Raw genomic sequence first — 19,522 nt, forward strand, 5'->3', positions numbered from 1 at the left:
GATAGATAGATAGATAGATAGATTGATAGATTGATAGATTGATAGATTGATTGATAGTTTTAGTTGTTTGTTGCAAGCAATTGCACCTTTGAGGTCACAATGTAACATGTTGCGCAAAGAACTCACAAGTCAGTGTTGATTGCATTTGTTGGAAACTATTTGCCAAATTTGTTGGACTGGAAACCACACCGATAACTGAAAAACAGGAGGAGGCCACTGACTATGTCAGCGAAAAGCAGATGCTCATCCATAAATGATGAGTCACTGTAGACTCCACCTCTGGGATTCAACAAAGACAAAACTTCATGGCTTTAACATGCAGACAGCAACTCACAGAACTGACTCTGTGTGAGAGGGTTGGTAGAACGGTTCTCTTCAGTGCTTCAGTTCTTCAGTAATGGATCTAGCATCTGCTCACCGTGCCTTATACGTAGATCAAAGCATGTGTACGTAATCCTACAGCTGTTCCACTAAAGCTTCCCTCAACTGGGTGTGTAGAACTAATCTGAATCAGGCCCTGAGTGTGTTTTTATGTTCCCAATGTTTCTATTTTAGTACAGCTTTGTCCTACAAGCAGAAAGTTAAATCTGACACACACAAATACATAAATATATGCACAATTGTCCATATGTCTGGAAGCTAATGTCCACATGCTGACACTGACAAATGATAGGAGTGATTTAAAAAAAAATAAAAAAAAATGAAGCAATGAGTTATATATTTTAGAATTCAAACATAAAAATGGAAATAAATAAATACATCACTTTTTAAATGGAAAAATGTAATAGACGTATTTTATTTTAGAGAGTGGGTTTCTCTTAAAAATTGAGTTGAAAGATGATTGGATAAAGAAAAGCAACTGGCATTTTTTTATTTTAGAATATGAGTTAAGTTTTAAACATATTTAGAACTTAATTCATATTTTAAAATAAACAAAACAATTAAATTAATCAATACAATTTTAAACAAACAAATAAATAAGAATTATAAATAATTAATAAAAAATACAAAAAAAAAAAAATATGTAAACATAAAAAATGTATATAAATCAATCACTTTTTAAATGGACAGATTAATACACATATATAATAATGTGTTTATTTTATATAGCGCCTTTCATAAAACTCAAGGTCGCTTTACAATAAATATGTATATTAATGTGTCCATATAAAAAGTGATTTACTTATTTAAATTTTTTATGTTTAAATTATTAAATTGATAACTTAATCCTTCATTTTATTTTATTTTAGTTTTATCTCTCCATACTGACATACTTGAGTGTTTTTTTTTGTCATAAGTCTTTCCAAGGCCAATTCTGAGTCAAGTCCAAGTATTATTCTGTCTCAAGTTGGAGTGAAATCGTAAATCCTGGTTAATAGTTGTGTATATGCTGCAGGTTAGTTTTATATAACTATATTATTTAGAGAGGTTTTCTTGTCAATTGAGCAATAATTGTCTAAAAGACATTATTTGAGGTTTTACTTGGTTGTTTTACTTGGAAGGTCATTTGATTTTAACTTAACTTTTAAGTATAATGTTGCAACATTTAGAGAACATTCTTCTCCATGCAGACTTGGAGACTTTGGTTTGTTCACAAGGCTCTAATTTTAAGATCAATTTAGTCAATGTTGTGATTTAAGAGATTGTGATTGCATTTCTGCCTAACCCAACCCTCACAAATTGATATTCACATGTTTCACTATATATGTGAGGACCTAAAACATGGACCTGAACGTTTAAAAAACTGAAAAAAACTGAAAAAAATAAAATAAAATTTTATGTTGTCATCCCAAGTACAAGCAGTCACATTTACCACCACCAGAGGGCGCGAGAAGCTCGTTTTCGTTGCTCCCGAACCGACTGAACACGGCGCGGTTCCCGTACACAGATCCCAAAACACTAAACAGGTGGTCATACACCGCCACACAGCGCCCGGCCGCCGCGATGAAACGGAACGGGTACCGATTGTAACTTACAATAAGCCGTCAAGGTGCTGAACCAAAGATTATTAATGATCTGGGCATCAGAGCACTGGAGCCTTTGATCCCGAGTTTCCCTTGGATTCGGGAAGGTCTAAGGAGAGTTGGAACTATGAAAGTGACGGTGTGTTTTGGAAGAACTCGGGTCGTGGTTCCCTGCGGAGATGGCAACATTAAAGTGCACTGGCTCGTTCAGCAGGCCGCGATGCGGTACAGGAGAGCGATCGCTAAGGTGAGCTGCTGTTTTAGTGTATCATCTGATTGTGCTTTGGAAACATAGTTGCGCCGGTGAGGGCTGCAAATATGGCGGTGTAGAGACGGAGTAAGTGAGCGGGGGAAGGGATTGGGACAGTCCGGACACTTCAACTCCACCGAACAGGGGGAAAAACGGATTTATTCACAAGTTAATAAAGCTTTGTGCGTTTTTACCCTCTTCTAATGCGTTGGGACGTCTTCTTTGTTCTTTATGTCTACAGCAGATTGCTAGAAACCAGTAAGAAATAGGGCAAATATGAAGTAGCCTAATATAAGAGAGAGCGAAGTTTACTCCACGTTTCAGACGTTATTACCCTACTTTGGGACCCTTTAGAAATTACATTATTTACCAGGGTGCAATATCATGTACATTAACTTTTTGTTTACATGGCGGGTTGCTGCAGCTGACGCGTCCTTATGCTATTTTTAATGGGAAAAAAATCGTCTTGAACTTTTCTCATAATGTGTATGAGTCCTGCGCTTTGTTTCAATGAGTTAATGAGAGCTGCTGCTGCAGCTAGGCTAACAGTGATCACTGTGATATGACTTCTAAACATTTGGCACGTCTAAACCGAGTTACAACATATTTACACTTAAAGAGAGCGACGCGACAAATCCGCAACGCTGTCGTTGAGGAATCAACAAAGCTGTCTGTGTAGCGCGAGAAAGAGCTCACTGTCCGCGCGCCTAGTTCTGGACGTTCAGCTTCGTTGATTAAACTGCAAGTTTCATTTTGCGTCAAAAGTTTGCGTCAGTGTTTTCTGTGGGGCGTTTGAGGTTCTCTCTCTCTCTCTCTCTCTGTATATATAGTCTCTAATATCATAAGTCTCTAGACATGTCATGTCAGACTAATAGAAAATGTTATTTTACTCTATATAAGGGGTTGACCCCTCATGGGCCCTATCATGCTGAGATGGCGTGATTTTTTTCTTTTCCTTACAAACCGGTTAACAGTAGGGTCGGCAATTTCTTTTATAAACACTTTTTGTTATACTGGTTGAAACTCTCTTCACATCCTGATAGCAATCAATAATATAAGTGATCTAAATATTAAAACATGTAGGCCTATATATATCTTCTGTGGAAGTCTCAGGACCAAAAAAATATTCATCCAATCATTGCATTCGGTCCGAATGCAATGATACGCTGTCCTACCTGCCTGTCAACAAATGTATTTCCATACCTCCCTGCACTCTGCTCGTCGGACATCACGCATCATCAGCGCGTTCCGTAAGGCTATCCAGAGTTGCAGACAGACAGTCACCGAGCGCCACAAACAAACAGCAGCCGCCTTTTACAGTTCCTTCTAAACCAAAACAACAAAGCTTATGCTGTGTTCACGCCATGTCATAACTGTAATTTCGAGATGTCAACACATGACATTCTACCTGGAGCTGATCAAGTCCTCGGACCCGGATTTATGCGTTTCTTTGTCAACACCATCAACACCGAAATAAATCTGCAAGTAGGATCTCTGTAAATTGTTTAGTTCATTATTATTGTAATGTTATGTGCTTAATAGGGCTGTGGGATTAATCGTAATTGATTTTCGTTTTTTGCCTTCCAACGATTATGAAAACAAGATAATCGATGTGAAATGATAATTGTGCCGCTCCCGCATTCCGTCATCCAAATCAGCCAAATAAGTGAGTGTTGTAAAATGCAGTCTGTTGTTGCTAAATTGCCGGACGTGCTTGATATTACAGCGTTATTTAAAGCGCATTAAGCCACGAAAGAGATACTGTTCCCTAGGCGGCCTCCTGTGCGCGCGCTCCGAGACGGGGTGGAATGCGCATAAGCGAAGTATGAGCTAAAACGGTCAAAATACACACAAAATTATGTCAAAATGCCATCTTGACAAGTATTCTGTTAAACGCAGTCAGTTTCGGAATGTTAAATAGTTGAGAAAGATAACGCATGTTGTGTAACAGTATATTGGATCCGTGCATAAACTCTTAAAGTGACAGCAGTCTAATATTCCTGCTGCTGTCATGTTAATAAAAGAACAAAAGACTAAGAAAATCACTCTCTGCTCTTGACTGAATTAGTTTTATAACTTTAATTCTAAGCATTGATCTGTATTTAACTTCAGCTTGGACTTGTGTTTTGACCACCATTTTCACTAGTTGATCTCCCAGAATACCTCAAAGTCTGATTTGCGCCGGTGGGAAATCAGCATTCAGAATCAGCAGCACTTAGACTAATAGCGTTCAATACGCAGCTTTTAAAGTTAAATGATCCGAGGCCTGGAGATTCAGCTCGATATACAAAGGACGAGCAGGAGTGAGAGAGACAAAAGCATGTTTGTTCACATGAATAAATAATTTTCTCCTTTAGTAGCGTATGAGCAGAATAGTTTACATGTGTTTACAGTGCTCGCCACCTGTGAGTGTGTTTGTGTGTGGTGAAAGATTCAGTGTTAAATGAAAGTTATTGCCACTTTGTTTGCTATTAAAGAGAACATTGCTGTTGTATATGGCTGTGATGATGACAGTTGTTGGATGATGTAGATTTTTGTCATGATGATATAGAGTTTTATTGTAATGGAGCAGTTTAATGGAGCGTTATTGTTATGGCAAATCTAATAATATGATGAAGTTAAGGATGGCCTGTTTAAGAAGTTTGAGCCAGTTGACCCAACTGTCAGTTGTCCTGCGCTGAAAACGTAAACATTTGGAATTGTGATCTGTATATTGAACATTGTCACTGATAAAAATGTCACCAAAGCTAAAGATAACTAGCTGGCTATATAGAAGAGGCTTTGTCAAAAATAGCAAGAACTGAAGTATCAGTTAGAATGGTTCGAAAATGATAAATCGCTGTATTTTCCAGCCAAAATGCTTTATTTACAGCTGTCTTGAGGTTACATCATAGCTATACTAGGCTATAATTCCAGCTAATATGGTTGAAATGGATAAAATGGTTAATTATTGCTCATTTTGGTAACACTTTACAATCAGGTTTAATTTGTTAACATTAGTTAACATGAACTAACAATGAATGAACAATTATGACATTTATTAATTGTATTTAATGTTAATCTCAGCATTTACTAATATATTTTTAAAATCAAATGTTGTGTCCTTTAAAATAAATGCTGTAAAAAATATGCTTAATTTAATTTCATATTAGTTATTGCATTAAGTAATGTTAACAAATGAGAAATTTTTGTAATGTGTTATGGTCTCTATAATATGGTTTCTATAATTTAATGGTTTTTTTTGTAATTGCAATTTTTTTAGCTTGTTTTCTTTTTGTAAAACAGTCAAATATATATTAAATATATAATAAACAAATAAATAATTTAAAAAGTTCATGGTACGTAATATATATACATATACATACATGCATACATACACACACATATATATATATAAAAGATGGGGTCAGGTATTTGTTGATGGGACAAGTACAAGTAAAACACATCCTTATTGTTGAGGCGTGGAGCGTTGTTATGATAATTAGCTGATATTATGCTGATTTGGAGTGTTGTTATTATGAGGGAAAACTAAAGTCAGTATGATGATGTGGCATGTTTGGGGTGTTGAGATCATTTAGCTGAAATTGTGATGGTGTGTGTGGAGTGTCGTTGAGACAATGTTGCCGTTGTGTGATGTTGCTTTATTACAAGGAAGTGGAGTGCTGTTGTGATGTAGCTGATACGCTGGTGTCCATTTGTAGTTTATCACAGGAAATGGAGTCATGTGAATAATTAAAAACGGTGTCTGTGCTCTGAGAGAGAAAGACAGGGACGGTGTTAGTGAATGTGTGATCTGCGGTGTCCTTGGTTATGTTATTTTGTCACTCTTTCCATTTGCTTTCCCCAAATACCTCTGCTACTCTTTAACTCCATTCAGCTCGCCTTTTTTTTCTTTCTGCTCACATTGCTCTCGTTCTCTTTTTAGGTTCTAGGCTTTCAGCTGCTCTTTAAACCAAACACACAAACGAAGGTGTTCTGTGTGAGACTGTGGGGTTCGGTTTTAGGGCTGATCTGTTGTCTGGAATTATTATCCATCAGAGCACCAGCACACATTATTCCTGTCTGTTTATAATCTCTGTAAGTTTTAAATTTGAAGGGTTATTAGTCTGTGTGTATGTGTGTGCTGTATTGAATGGGCCCTATAATCCCTGTTTGGATCACAGCGAACTCAAATATGACAACAGATTTACAACAGAAATATGGAAAGGCATCAAACTGAAAACAAGGGCATTTAATGTAACCTTGCATATGAAATGGAGCTATCCCAGCTGATCACTCCTCTGGTCTGTTGCAGTGTGTTGGCAGGTTTTCAGACGCAAGTGTTCATGCAGCAGCTGTGCCTATAGAACTGGATTCTGACTGTCTTTTTTGTATTATGGTGCCTTTTTTCTGTCATTTTACTGTCGGCAGCTTCAAAATCTTTTTGTTGACATGCTGTTTGATAAATGCATGCTGCATAAGACAGAAATTGATCAAACGTTTTGTAGAATATTGGATTTCTATACATGTGAACGCAGAGGGAAGTACAGCATATTTCCCTCATTCAGTGACTCATTCATAAATGAGTTCAGATCAGTGTGGGAAAGAGTCCATGAGTCAAAATCTGCTAAAGGTTATTAATGGAACAACAGCTGTTTTAAAAAAGTGATTTCACTATTGTTTACAACAGGATCTGCATTTTCATGGGTTAAAAAAGGTTTTTGTGATTAGCGACAATGATAAACGACAACTTTGTGCATCAAAACCCCTTTCCTGGTTAAAAAAAAAAAAAAAAAAAAAAAGTATGATGGACATAAGCGTGATTGACATAACATGAGAGGCCGTATTTATTTTTTAATGTGCGAAAATTTCGGATGCGAATTTCGGACTCAGTGTGCAAGGGCCTGAACATGTCATTTATTTGAGCCACGAAATAAACTTCATCATTCCATAAAATAAGCATAATGAACTACACAAAAAGCATTTCGTAAGTCTCCAGCGCATTTTATTAAGTTTTATTGTATTAAGTACCCAAAAAGCAAATATAGTTCACCCCTGGAATATTAGAGCTAAAATCATCGATATGTAACAGATTTTGACAGATTTTTGATCAGATGACTTAATAAGCTCCAAATAAAGTTGATTATCTGTCACTCATCTTACTGAGGGTGTCTGTATCTGTAATATCTCTGTGATGTGATTGAGTAGACGGAGGGCTCAGCTCTCACACTGACACAGAAAATAGTTACACAAGCCAGAAGCCACTGAATTGTGAAAATTAGGGATTGTGTCCATAAGGATCTAATAAAGAATTGCTTAACATTTTTTTTTAAAGCTGTAATGGTTGTGATCTGAATATGACTGGGAGGAGCTCTGATTTTGAGTTGATTGTTAATTGTGATTTATTTATTATATGCCCAATATCATAAATATCTTCATTTTATATATAATTTTTATTTTTGATTCTCTCTTTGTGTGTGTGTGTGTGTGTGTGTGTGTATAGATAGATACATTTTAAAACATTGATTAAATTAAGGTTTTATAAATGAAAATTATTAGACATGCTTTTTAGACATTCTACACAATTATCATGTTCTTCTCTCATTTGAGAAAAGTGATATGAAAACCCTGAAGAAGAAAGTTGCTGAAGCACTGCTATATTTATTCAACATGCTGCTCATAGTGCTAAAACTATGACATGAATTTGATGTGAAACAATTTAGTTTTGTACAATTTTAATAATAACATACAGTAAAATATATATTTTGTATAAATGTTTCTGTCTGTCTATCTGTCTGTCTGTCTGTCTGTCTGTCTATGTCTGTTTGTCTGTCTGGCTGGCTGTCTGTCTGTCTATCGATCTGTCGATCTATCTATATAATGTATATGTATTATCGGTGTAGCTTTAACAGATAACCTACCGAGGCCCAGGTCTCATTAGCATGGGCTTCTAGGTGATTCCCAATCCTCCTGACACAACTAGGCACTGCGCTCCAGGCCACCAGAGGTTTCATCTTACCGTAAAGCGTGTATTTGCACTTATTGCTGTATAAAAGGAAAAAAAGAGAAAGAAACTTTTAGCTGAAGTATAACCTATAAGTGTGGATTGAAAACATCTGTCAGTTTGCATTTTGAATGTTGTGTTTTTGTAAGGTTTTTGTGGCATAGGAAAATCTTGACCTTGAGTTGTGATTGGCTTCCTCTTTTTTGGGGTGGGGGTGGGGTAGATCCTCCTATTTCTACTGAATCCTAGATTTCTCCACAGGGAATGACGCTGTTGGTGTACTAGATGTATTTTGGAAAACACTGTGTTAGTAAGTTCCCTGTGGAAAGAAACCCTCAGCCTGCTGCTAAACTTTCTTCGGAGAAACTCTCAGCTATAACCTTTCAGAAAACATTGGGAAAAACGTGCCTGTGGCGACATTTCTGATAAATATTATGTTGCGCTAACAAGCATGTTCAGTTTTATCCTAAACAGATGAACCTTGATCTGGCAGCATTTTATTAAGTTGGTTGTTCTACGTATTGCGGAAGTTTGGAAAAGAAATGTCCAGGTAATGCATTTAAAAATAAGTACTTACACCAGTAATGTTAACAAAATCAAAAGTGAGATAAATCGATTAACCAAATTTAAACCGAAATCGTAAAATTCACTGATATCAGAGCGGATCGATTGGTTTGCAGTAATGCTGCTCCATCTCTGCAAGTGCTGTGAATTTGAGTCACTTATACATTGCATTATAAATATACTTTATTCTTATGAAAATACCCGAGATGTCTAGAAAAACACAGATAAACCAGTTATTGTTGAAATCATATTTATAGTCTTCATGTTTCATCAGTCAGAAAACATCTCTATCTGTGTTTTATTCTGCTGCAGCGATCTCTGAATGTCTTTATCCATATAAATGATTTCCTGGAACATCATAAGTTTTATGACTTCTCCAAGTCTCACTTGTTGACTTTATGCGCAAGGATGCCCTCCAGCTACGCGTATGAATGGAACAGACATTATTTTACATGTGTGTAATGTATTCACTAATGTGTTCAAAATTAGGAAAAGTAAAATTTTCGATTGAAACTTAGATATAGAGTTTTTTTTTTTGTCTCCCAGTGGATGCATAAGATTTCCTGACAAAAGTTCCTGACCATCACAGATTTTTTTCATAACACTATAATACTTTATAATAAAACTGTGGAACTCTCTAATGATTTATAGAAAAATGAAGCAGTATTTTCAAGTGCGTAACCAAAACAGATGTTGTTTGGATTGTGATTAGTGATATTGGGCTATAGAAAATAAACTAATTTAAAAAAAACATTTTAAAGAGCCCCTATTATGGATTTTTGAAAATGACCTTTCATGTAGTGTGTAACATAGCTGTGAATGAAAACATACTGCAAATTCTTTAATCTGAAAGTGCACCGTATATAAAATTATTGTCTTTCAAAAGTAAGAGTCGACTCTGAGTCAATTAAATGAATCGTTTTTCAAACGAGTCATAAGCCGTTTCGTTGTGACGTCACATTAGCATATTGCCCGCCCACTTATTGCACGCGCAGACACCATTGAACCCCCTCAAACCAACAGCTGATTCCTGTGGATACTGGATAGCATCATGTCGAGAAGACGCTGTGCTCTATAATGTGAAGGTAAAGCCAGTTTATTTTCACTGCCAATTTCTGCCAAAGGACGAGTGTGAAGAATCAGTGGTTAAAATTCATCTTTACCACAATATCACAGCAGTATAATCCTAAACTTTTGCTGTGTTCCCTTTATTTTACTTACGACTGCTTCTCAAATCTCGGAGTTCAATGCAGGATTCACAAACCGCTTGCTCTTGAAAGATGGTGTTCAAAATACTTAGTTTTGAGTTTTATATTGTGTAGGTCTGCTGCTAACTGGTTAACTCACATTCTTACTGTCTTACTGATATGGTGAAATCGATGTCATTGTTCATTACTGTATTTAGTTAACGGTGTAGGAAGCCTCAGGACAAGCAGAGCTGACGTTGTTTTGGCAATGGACTTTTTTGTTTCCGACGCGTGCTGTACGCGGTAGACCAATCACAACAGACTGAGCTTTCTGGCCAATCAGAGCAGAGCAGCTCATGGAAAGGAGGGATTTAGAGAGATTGATTCATCTGACGAGTCGGTTGAGACTCATTGAAAATGTGGGGATGTGCAAATGTATTTTATGAGAATTCATTTTGAGAATTTTTTTTTTAATCTTTGATGCATGTAAACCTGTTGTAGGAGACTCCAAAACAACATTAGGGAACTTTAAAATAGCATAATAGGGGCACTTTAAGCAGGTGGTTACGTTCCTGCAGTCTGCCATTTTTGGCATATAAAAAAATTTTTTTTTTTCTTGTTAGGGTTTGTATTTTGTGTGTCCTGTGTGGAACATTAATGTCTTTTTTCAGTTACATTTTGAACTGATGAACTGATCACCAGTGCTATGAGCGAAAACATTAACGTACAGCACTGGGTACAGGTAGCCTGGCTAACGTCAGACCACATCTCATTGAGACGTGGTCTGGGAACCATATGTTCATTTTCTCGTATTTGAGGCGTGGTTTACGAATGCCCAGAGCCGTTTATTGGGCGCTACGAATGTCTATCAAATGCGCCTGTACGTAGCTCATAGCCAATCGTTTCAATTATACCAGATGACGTATGTAGAGCGACAGAAATTCGACGAGGAAGAAGACGAAATAAACTTGCGTTCTAAACTACTTAGAACACTATCTAAGGCTGCATCGAAAGGTAACTTCGCGTCTGATGCCATGTTGGATCCATAGATATAAACAAACTGCTTCGGTGTGTCGCATAAATGTCGTCATCGTCTTGCTGCTCCCTCCCCGTTCTGTGATTGGATCCCTTTTTGAGGGGAAAATCTGGTCCATGGTGTCCAGACTGCCTAGCAGCGTGAATAAAAATCGCGCTGCGCTCAAGGCAGCATGGGGAAACCCAGGCTAGGGTACATTTTTGGCATATGTTAAGGGCCAATCCCAATTCTACCCCTTACCCCTTCCCCTCTGTTTTGCGTGTGCACGTGAAGGGGTAGGGCTGTCTCAATTCTCTTTTGGTTGGAGGGGTAGGGGTAAGGGGAAGGGCCAGATAGCCCTTGAAACAAAGATTTTTCGGGACCACACTTCAAACGAAGGGGTATGAGAAATGTACCTGCATACACCGGCTACAGAGGCAACATGACTGCAAATAATCATTTTCTTTGTCACATTCAATCTTGTGTTCATATTTACGGTCATGTTCTTCAAAGAAACAGTTGCAAAAAAATCGTTAAAGTTCGTTAACAATATGACGCGTGTAAAAAGCAAAAGTTTGAAGTGAAGTGGACGCGCGAATGAGGCGAATTCGCGTCCACCGCGCCGCACTAAACGCCTCATTCGCGCCGCAAGACGCGTCTTTTAACATTGAAATCACTCGCGCCAGACGCTCTATTCGCGTTTGGTGTGAACGCAGCTTTTAGGCGTCGAAGATATCGTCATCTTCGTTATTTTCTGCAAACTTCAGAAGAAAAATACAAAAAATAGCTGTAACTCACGCAAGACTACAGCTGACGACGGCATCTTGGAAGTTTGTAATAAACATTGCCGCATCTCCTGTGACGTAGGCGCTAGCGACGATGTATAATGACATGTAACGGTGTAGTAGTGGTGTCCCATTTCTTAGGGGAATTTTTTCACCCCTACGCCTTGACACTCTGTTTCAAGGGGCAAGGGTTAGGGGTAGGCGAAGGGTTAGGGGTAGGCGAAGGGGTATAAAATAGAATTGGGATTGGGCCTAAGAGAACACTTAAATAGCTGTTAAATTTACAGAAAGACTATCTCAGATCTAATGTGAAGAATTGGGTGAATTTATGGACAGAGTTGTGACATTTATGGATCATCTTTCTGTACTTGAAGGCATTCTTTGATATCACTGCAAGTCTTGGCTAATTGTTACAATGTAAAATTGTGTTTTAAACCCCACATATGACATAAATGCACACAGTATGCCTGTAAAACAGCAGTGTGGACACTGTGGTGTAAAGTTCTCAGTACTGCTGTGGGTCACATACACGGATGAGTTCATTGGTTCAATGCTTCTTAAAGTGACAGTCGCACATTATAGATGGACAGCACACCCACGTGATTAAGTTGGTTAGTTGTCAAACATTCAGTAAGTGTCTGTTTAGGTGTAAATGTCAGAACGACCCTGCACCTTCTGTTTAGGACACATATGACTTTGTATGTTATTGCCAGTAATTTCCATTTCCATTTATTTTCTTGCTATAAGCTATGATTACTACACTAACAAAAAATATCATGGTGTTAGTATGTATCATGGTGTTAGTATGTATCATGGTGTTAGTATGTATCAGTGTGAACTATAACCAAAACTCTTACTGAAATTTGCAGATGTAAAACAAGACCTTATTTTGTCCAGTTATGAACATTTGTTACTAGTTTTGACAGGTAATGCTGTTCTTTTGGGTACATATTCAGAAATTTGTCCCCAAAAGGGTGGCAAAGCCTGCCCATACAAGTGAACACTGTGTGTTTGTGCAAGTTGTTATCTGGGTGCCAAGCTATTCTGAATAGCATGAGATCCACAGAGGGGTATTTCAGGCTGCATGAAGCTCACGAAGGACTTATTCCTCAGGAGACGGCTTTTAGCAGCACGGTTTTTGCATTTGTGTGAATCTCCCGCTGTGTGTGTGTGTGTGTGCGAGAGAGGGAGAGATGGAGGGATTGTGTCTTTATATGGTCGTGTCTGTAAGATCTTTGTCATGATATTTAAAACATCAGCTCTAATGTCGCTGGAATAGTCAAAGACGGCAGCTTTCTGCTATAAGCAGCTTCAAGTGTTTGTATAAACATGGATTCAGTGTATATACAGGTGTTTCGTCAGCTATATGGGCACTTTTATGTCCCAGAGGCTCATTTCTATTAAAACTAACAGATTTAACATTTTTCTTTTTATTATATGAAGGTCAAAACGTAGAAACTTTTTCTATGCCTTCATTTATATTGGTATACTTTTCAAATGCTTTTTAATGTATGAATCGGGATGCACAATATATTGATACCATGTCAGTTGATTTAAAGCTGCCGTCGGCAACATTTTTTTTATCATATTCAGTGTAATCGACACTATAATCCGACAGAACAACATAAATAAGGTGGTTTTAGAAAAAAACCAGAGCTTTTAACTCCACCTGGAGCGTGTTATTTGTTTTGCAAAAATCCAGCGCTCCCGCTTCATCAGGTCCAATCAGCGCAGGGGGGTGTGATATCTGACTGTCAATCACAGGTCGTGCACACGCCACAGATCCCCCCTCACTCGCGCACGTTAATATCACATGCACACGCCACGCCTGAAGTTCGCCTGGAGATTGCATGAAGCGTGATGGCGGAGAGAAAATCTACTAACAAGCTTCCAATTCCTCGGTTATTGCTATCTATGGATAGATTAGCCAGGGCTGCCTACCTCCGAGTCCATGGTGTTGATAGATGCTGAAGAGACGGACGCGTTCACAGAAAATCAGGTACACACACGCACAGTGACGCACTGACGAGCACGACCTTCGATGGGAGGGTGCTCGCTGGTAGTGGGGAGGGGCATGAGAGTTGTAAACATTCAAAATTTTGGCTAATCGACCCAATCTGCCAGACTTGCCGACGGCAGCTTTAATTGTGCATGCTCATTTTCTCCATGTTTTTACATTTAGATGACCTTTTTTGTCATCTGACGCTTACTTGAAGTTATTCTGTAAAAACACAAATAATTTAACACTCTTAAATGTCTCAAATTTTGCAGATCTCAAAATTAATATCCATTTTTCATACTGTACATTATAATATTGTGATGCCTAAATTCACATTTAAAACCATTGCTTTTAGTTTTTAGTGTTTATTTCTAATTTATGTAGACAAAATTGTGAAGAATTGTCTTTGGCCATAACAGTTTACGAGTAGTGGCCAGTCTTAGTGCATCCAATATGTGTTCAAGCTCAAATATAAAAATCCAAAAAAGAGTGAAATATACCGTACACTTTTGAAATGTTTATTTTCTGAAAATATTTTACATAAATTGCGAATTGTATCTGTTTTGCTACTAACGAAGTTTTTGCAAGAATGTCTGTGCTTGGTCAAGATTTTCAGTGAATAACGACTTAATTCATAATTCATAATAATGCATAATTCATAGGCTATATGGTGATTTTGGGTCTTTTTTGAAGCTTGACACCCCCACTCCTCATTCACTTTTATTAAGTGATTGGATATTCTTAAATGACATTTTGTGTTCCACAGGAGAAAAAGTCATTTGTGTTTTGATCAACCTGTTTAAATAATGACAGATTTATGGTTTTTGAGTGAGCTGTCCCTTTAATATTGCATTTCTGCTGGACTGGTGTTTCTGTGCTGAACCTGTGACTGGTTTTACAAGGTTATCAGTCATTTTTTGAGTCTGTTCTTCTGCCTGCAGATCCAGCTGAAGACAGAATGATGAGTGTTAACACACGTTCTATTTTTAACTCTTAGACGAGGCATTAATGGATGTGCCTTAATTGAGTCTAGCTGAAATGAGTTTGACTGTGTGTGTGTGTGTGTGTGTATGTGCGCTCTGGGGAAGAGCAGCTCGGATGGAGAGCGAGTTTATGGGTTCATTCATTGTCATCTGTTCTGAAACATTGGACAAAGAAAGACCGAATGAAAGAATAAAATGCAGAAATCTGAAAACATCAGACAGCATTGTGTGTGGGTTATGTAAGAGTGCAGCTGTGCTACAGGGATTTGCTTCACTGTGCTGGTGTACAGACATGCTTATGAAAGGGAGAGTGGGGCAAAGGTATAGAGATTTACAAGGTGTTTTAAGCCTTGGTTGTTAAGTTTGAATTAATTACTGGTTTTGCAGATGAATTAATTAATTAATAGCCTAATTGTTTAAATGATTCACTGTGAAAAAGCACCCAAATCAGGATAACAAGGAAACATTTTATTTTATTATTGAACTGAACTTGCAAACACAAGGTGGTTTATTCATTATTATGATGATGGGAAATACTTTATTGCAGATTTTATTGTACACACTCTTAAAAGTAAAGGTTCCAAAAAGGTTTTTTTCTTGCGGTGATGCAAAAGAAGAATCCTTTTTGGTTCCCCAAAAAACCTTTCAGTGATCAATTCTGTAAATATACATTTTTGTATTCGTGTAAAGGACTTTTATCCACTATAAAGAACCCTTTGTTCAATGGAACGGTGCCATCATGGATGTTAAAGGTTCTTCATGGAACCATAGATGCTAATGAAGAACCTTTATTTTTGAGTGCAGGTTTGGGATTAATTGCATTTTCACAATATTTAGTGTGTAATCTTGATATTTATCCGATATTTATTGATATTTAAATTCCCAGATCAGAGCAACTATAATTTCAGCCAAATGGCGATTGAGAGAGACCGAAGCTGTAAGAATATAAGACCGAGAGAGATTCTGCCTGTCCTGGAATGACCATTGGACTGTACTTTATTTTTTTATGAGGTAGTAAGTTGCATTGACCGCACATATTTTATTTGTGATTATAATATGATTATAAGGGGGTGTTTACACAACACTGTTTCCAACTACAAATAGAAAACTTTTTAATGTGTTTTGGCAATTCATTTACACGACAACAGCGTTTTGGGGGGAAAATGGGTTTCAAAGTGCAAGTTTTTGAAAACGTTACCGTTATCGTCTACCGTTATTGAATTTGTGAGAACGTTGATGTCATGCGCATGCGTATTACATGTTCAGACTAGTGTTTCTTTACAAAGTGGCATCGTCAACTACTGGCCTGGCATGAATAATACAGCATTTTTAGTAATTTACGTGGATCCGTAGTTTCAACAATGTTGTCCTCTGTATGCAAAACTTTTTTTTAAAAACCAAAATGAAAAACGTTTCTGTTTTTAGTACATCGCTGTCATGTAAACGTACCCTAAGTCTCTGTGGAGTCATGTAGCTGCTTGAATCACTTCTCGAATCTAATGAAATCTATTCTCAAATTGAATCTTTTCAGTCGATTGTTTTCTTCCGGAATCAAATCTGCAACTAAAATGAATCCCCTTATTTTGAATCTCTTTTCAAATTGAATCTTCTCAAATGTTTTTTCCTGTTGAACCTTATTCAATTGTATATGTTGAATCTTATTAAAAATGATTTTTTTTTTTTTATGCTTCAAATCTCCAATTGAAATCAATCTCCAGTCATTTTAATTGAATTTTGTATAGAATTTCAATGTTAAAGGATCACGTCAATGAATCAAATTAAGGCATTTAAGGCAAAAAATATACTATCGTGACTTTTATAAATTTTTTATCAATATTGCAGGTTTTTTTACGCAATTTTTGACTGTATTTGTTACTTGATGGTGGCGGTTATTTCTTTATGCCTTTTTGAACTTTTTTTCTTCTGTTTTTCAGTTCACAAATGCCTTTATTATCGGTTGATTATTTTTTGGTTCTGAATGTGCCTTTGTTTTTCTATGTAAACACACTAGACTGACGTCTTTGACCATTGCACTCACAGTGTTCTCCGAGGCAGTAAAAGAAGTTCAACTTGTAAAAAACACGTCTCGTGTTTTTAACCGCAACAGTGCGCTCTGTGTGAATGAGTCCTCTGTTTTGCTTCAGTGACAGGTCTTGCATGTTACCTGGCTCTGTGATGATACTACATCATCTCTCCCGTATCCAAAATATTCCCAAACCATGGATGTTGATTTCTTTTGGCCAAGTCCTTATCCTGTCCTGAATTCACCTTCCCTGTTTCTGTGCTTTCTTCCATGTCGTAACAGTAAACCCACTCTGTTCTGTTCTCAACTAGATTTAGGCGAGAAAGCACTGACAGAAAAATCATGCTTTTACATCTTTTACGTTTTTATTATGATTTCCATGAATCGCACAGCCCTAATTACTGTGTATTTTACTGTATACATCATATGCTGTCTGTTGTCATAACTCTGCAAACACTCTGAACCAGCCTGTGAAATACATGGCATTTTTTATGTTTCAAAATGTGACAAACAACGGTAAGGACACATTCCTTACTGTTTTTTTTTTTTGGTCACATTTTGAAATATTTCAGATGCCCGCATACCTCTTTAGAGTAAACACTCATTAAGCCGAACATGAGTGTGTGTGAGTTTGCAATGTTAAATGACTCTTATTTCCTGTATCCTGCAGAAAGAGAGCCAGTTTGTTGAAAAAAAGAGGCTTCATAAAGACTCTTTCTCATGAAAACACTTTGCTCTCTGTTGGTGGAGACTGACGTTCCCTTGTTTGAGTTAGCGGACATGTGCTTTCTCTGTCTAGAGATTTTACCAAGCTTTATTAGCATCATAAGTGAGGGATTACATTACCAAAGCATTAATAAACATCCCACACATATACACCCACACAAACAGTGTAAAGTAAGTTTGAATATCCGGTTGCTGTGTACATGTCTCTCCTCCTCGGATGCTCAATAAGACATGGACTCTCCCGTATCAGATACACTCACTTGTCTTTAAAGGCACAATGCTCTCAGCTTACACACACGGGTCTTTCTGAGAGTGAACTTCTCACGTTACTGAACGCGTCCTCGTTTAGGACTGTTTGCTTCTGAGCTGAGAGGAAGAAAGGAATGAAGAGAAGGAGACAGAAAGCATGTTTAGCTGGATCTGTTCTCTTTTGTGTGTAGAGAAAGATAGATTGTGATGTTTAGAGATGTGGAAGCATCACTTCTCTCTGCAGAAGAGACTCAGGGAGGAAAAGGGCTGGGCTAAGCAGGTAGAGTCAGCGCTGATTGGTTCATAACCTTGTTACGTTGTGACTCTTGATTGGCTATAGCAAAATGAATCGTTTACTTATTTATTGTTGTTTTGACTCCGTGGTGAAACTGTATTTATGCTCTAATGATTTTTAAATGCTTTTATTAGAGGTGCTTGTTGTTGTTTTAAACCGCTAAACTTTGGCCTGTTACACTTGTGCCGTTTGTGCTATAGAGGTGCTCGATTTCTTTTCTCCACATCTTAAACGCTTCATAATCAAATTATGGAGTTTTGTGGCTTTCAGGTTTTCTCCATAAGCTTTGAGGTCAAGCAGATGTGACCAAAAAGTTGACTCACCCAGCACTACACAGATTTTTGCCCAATAAATATTGTTATTTTTACTTGTGTTAATTTGTATTATTTTTATTTTATTTAAATTGTTGTTGTTATTATTATTATTATTATTATTATTATTATTGAGTATTATAATTATATTAATAATGGTCTCTATGATTTTTTGGTCACTACAGTTATATGCCTCATTTAATATTTAAAATAGTAATAAAACATTTATATAAAATATAAATTTTACTATTGAAAATTAATATTCATTATACTTATTATTATTATTATTATTATTATTTATATAAAATATGATTATAATAATATTACTTATTCATTAAGTATTAATTTAGTAGTAATAATAATCAATATATAAGTAATATTAAATTCATATTTTATATAAATGCATACATACATACATACATGCATACATATTATTATTTATATAAAATATTATGAATTTTATTATTGATATTATTGAAAATAATTTTTACTTATATCAAATATGATTTTATTATTAAATATGACTTATTCATTGAATATTGTTATTATTTCTGTTTTTATTACAGGCCCCCTGACTGGAAAATGCATTTTATTTTTGATTGACAGATGTTGCTGTCCAATAGTTCAGTTCATGTTCTCTGTGACTTTGAACTTCAGTTGCTCTCTGCTGTCTGTCTGTCTGTCTGTCTGTCTGTCTGTCTGTCTGTCTGTCTGTCTGTCTGTCTGTCTGTGTGCGTGTGCGTGTGCGTGTGCGTGTGCGTGTGCGTGTGCGTGTGCGTGTGCGTGTGCGTGTGTATGTGTGTGTGTGTGTCGAGTGGTTATAATGATGACCCGTGTGTGTTGTTCTGTCTGGGTGATGGTCTAGATTCAGGTGCATTATCCTGATTAGTTAAACCTTCATTATGTGTGTGTGCTCTTCCTCATTGATTAGAGTGTCCTGTATCTGATGGAGTCTGTATGTGTTTAGTGTGTTTAAGGTCCTGCCGGGGTGTGAATACTTTCACTTAAGTTCAAGTCAATCAAAAGTTGAACATGTTCTCTCTGTCTCTCTCTCTCTCTCAGGGTGAAGAGTACTGGGTTCAGGTGTACCGGCTGGAACACGGTGATGGAGGAATTCTGGACCTGGATGATGTTCTGTGTGATGTGGCTGATGACAAAGACAGAGTGAGACATGCATTCTCTCAGTCA

General features: G+C 37.0%; 2 protein-coding genes across 3 annotated transcripts in view; both read left to right on the forward strand.

Annotated features, from left to right (window-relative positions):
• The window catches only part of LOC309501431 (uncharacterized protein), a 188,284-nt gene extending 177,881 nt beyond the window's left edge, over positions 1-10,403 (forward strand). Inside the window, exon 2 of the mRNA XM_082173538.1 lies at positions 9,648-10,403. The gene's annotated coding sequence lies outside the window, so the exon portion shown is untranslated. The remainder of the gene's footprint in view (positions 1-9,647) is intronic.
• pard3ab (par-3 family cell polarity regulator alpha, b) overlaps positions 1,867-19,522 on the forward strand; it is an 85,326-nt gene continuing 67,670 nt past the window's right edge. For both annotated transcript variants that reach the window (XM_082173449.1, XM_082173450.1), the window contains exons 1-2: positions 1,867-2,211; positions 19,397-19,498. In XM_082173449.1, coding sequence (XP_082029575.1) covers positions 2,092-2,211; positions 19,397-19,498 — 222 coding nt within the window. In that variant the 5' untranslated portion in view covers positions 1,867-2,091. The remainder of the gene's footprint in view (positions 2,212-19,396; positions 19,499-19,522) is intronic.

Source organism: Leuciscus leuciscus, assembly GCF_965113295.1.
Source record: "Leuciscus leuciscus genome assembly, chromosome: 6".
In the NCBI taxonomy this organism is placed as follows: domain Eukaryota; kingdom Metazoa; phylum Chordata; class Actinopteri; order Cypriniformes; family Leuciscidae; genus Leuciscus; species Leuciscus leuciscus.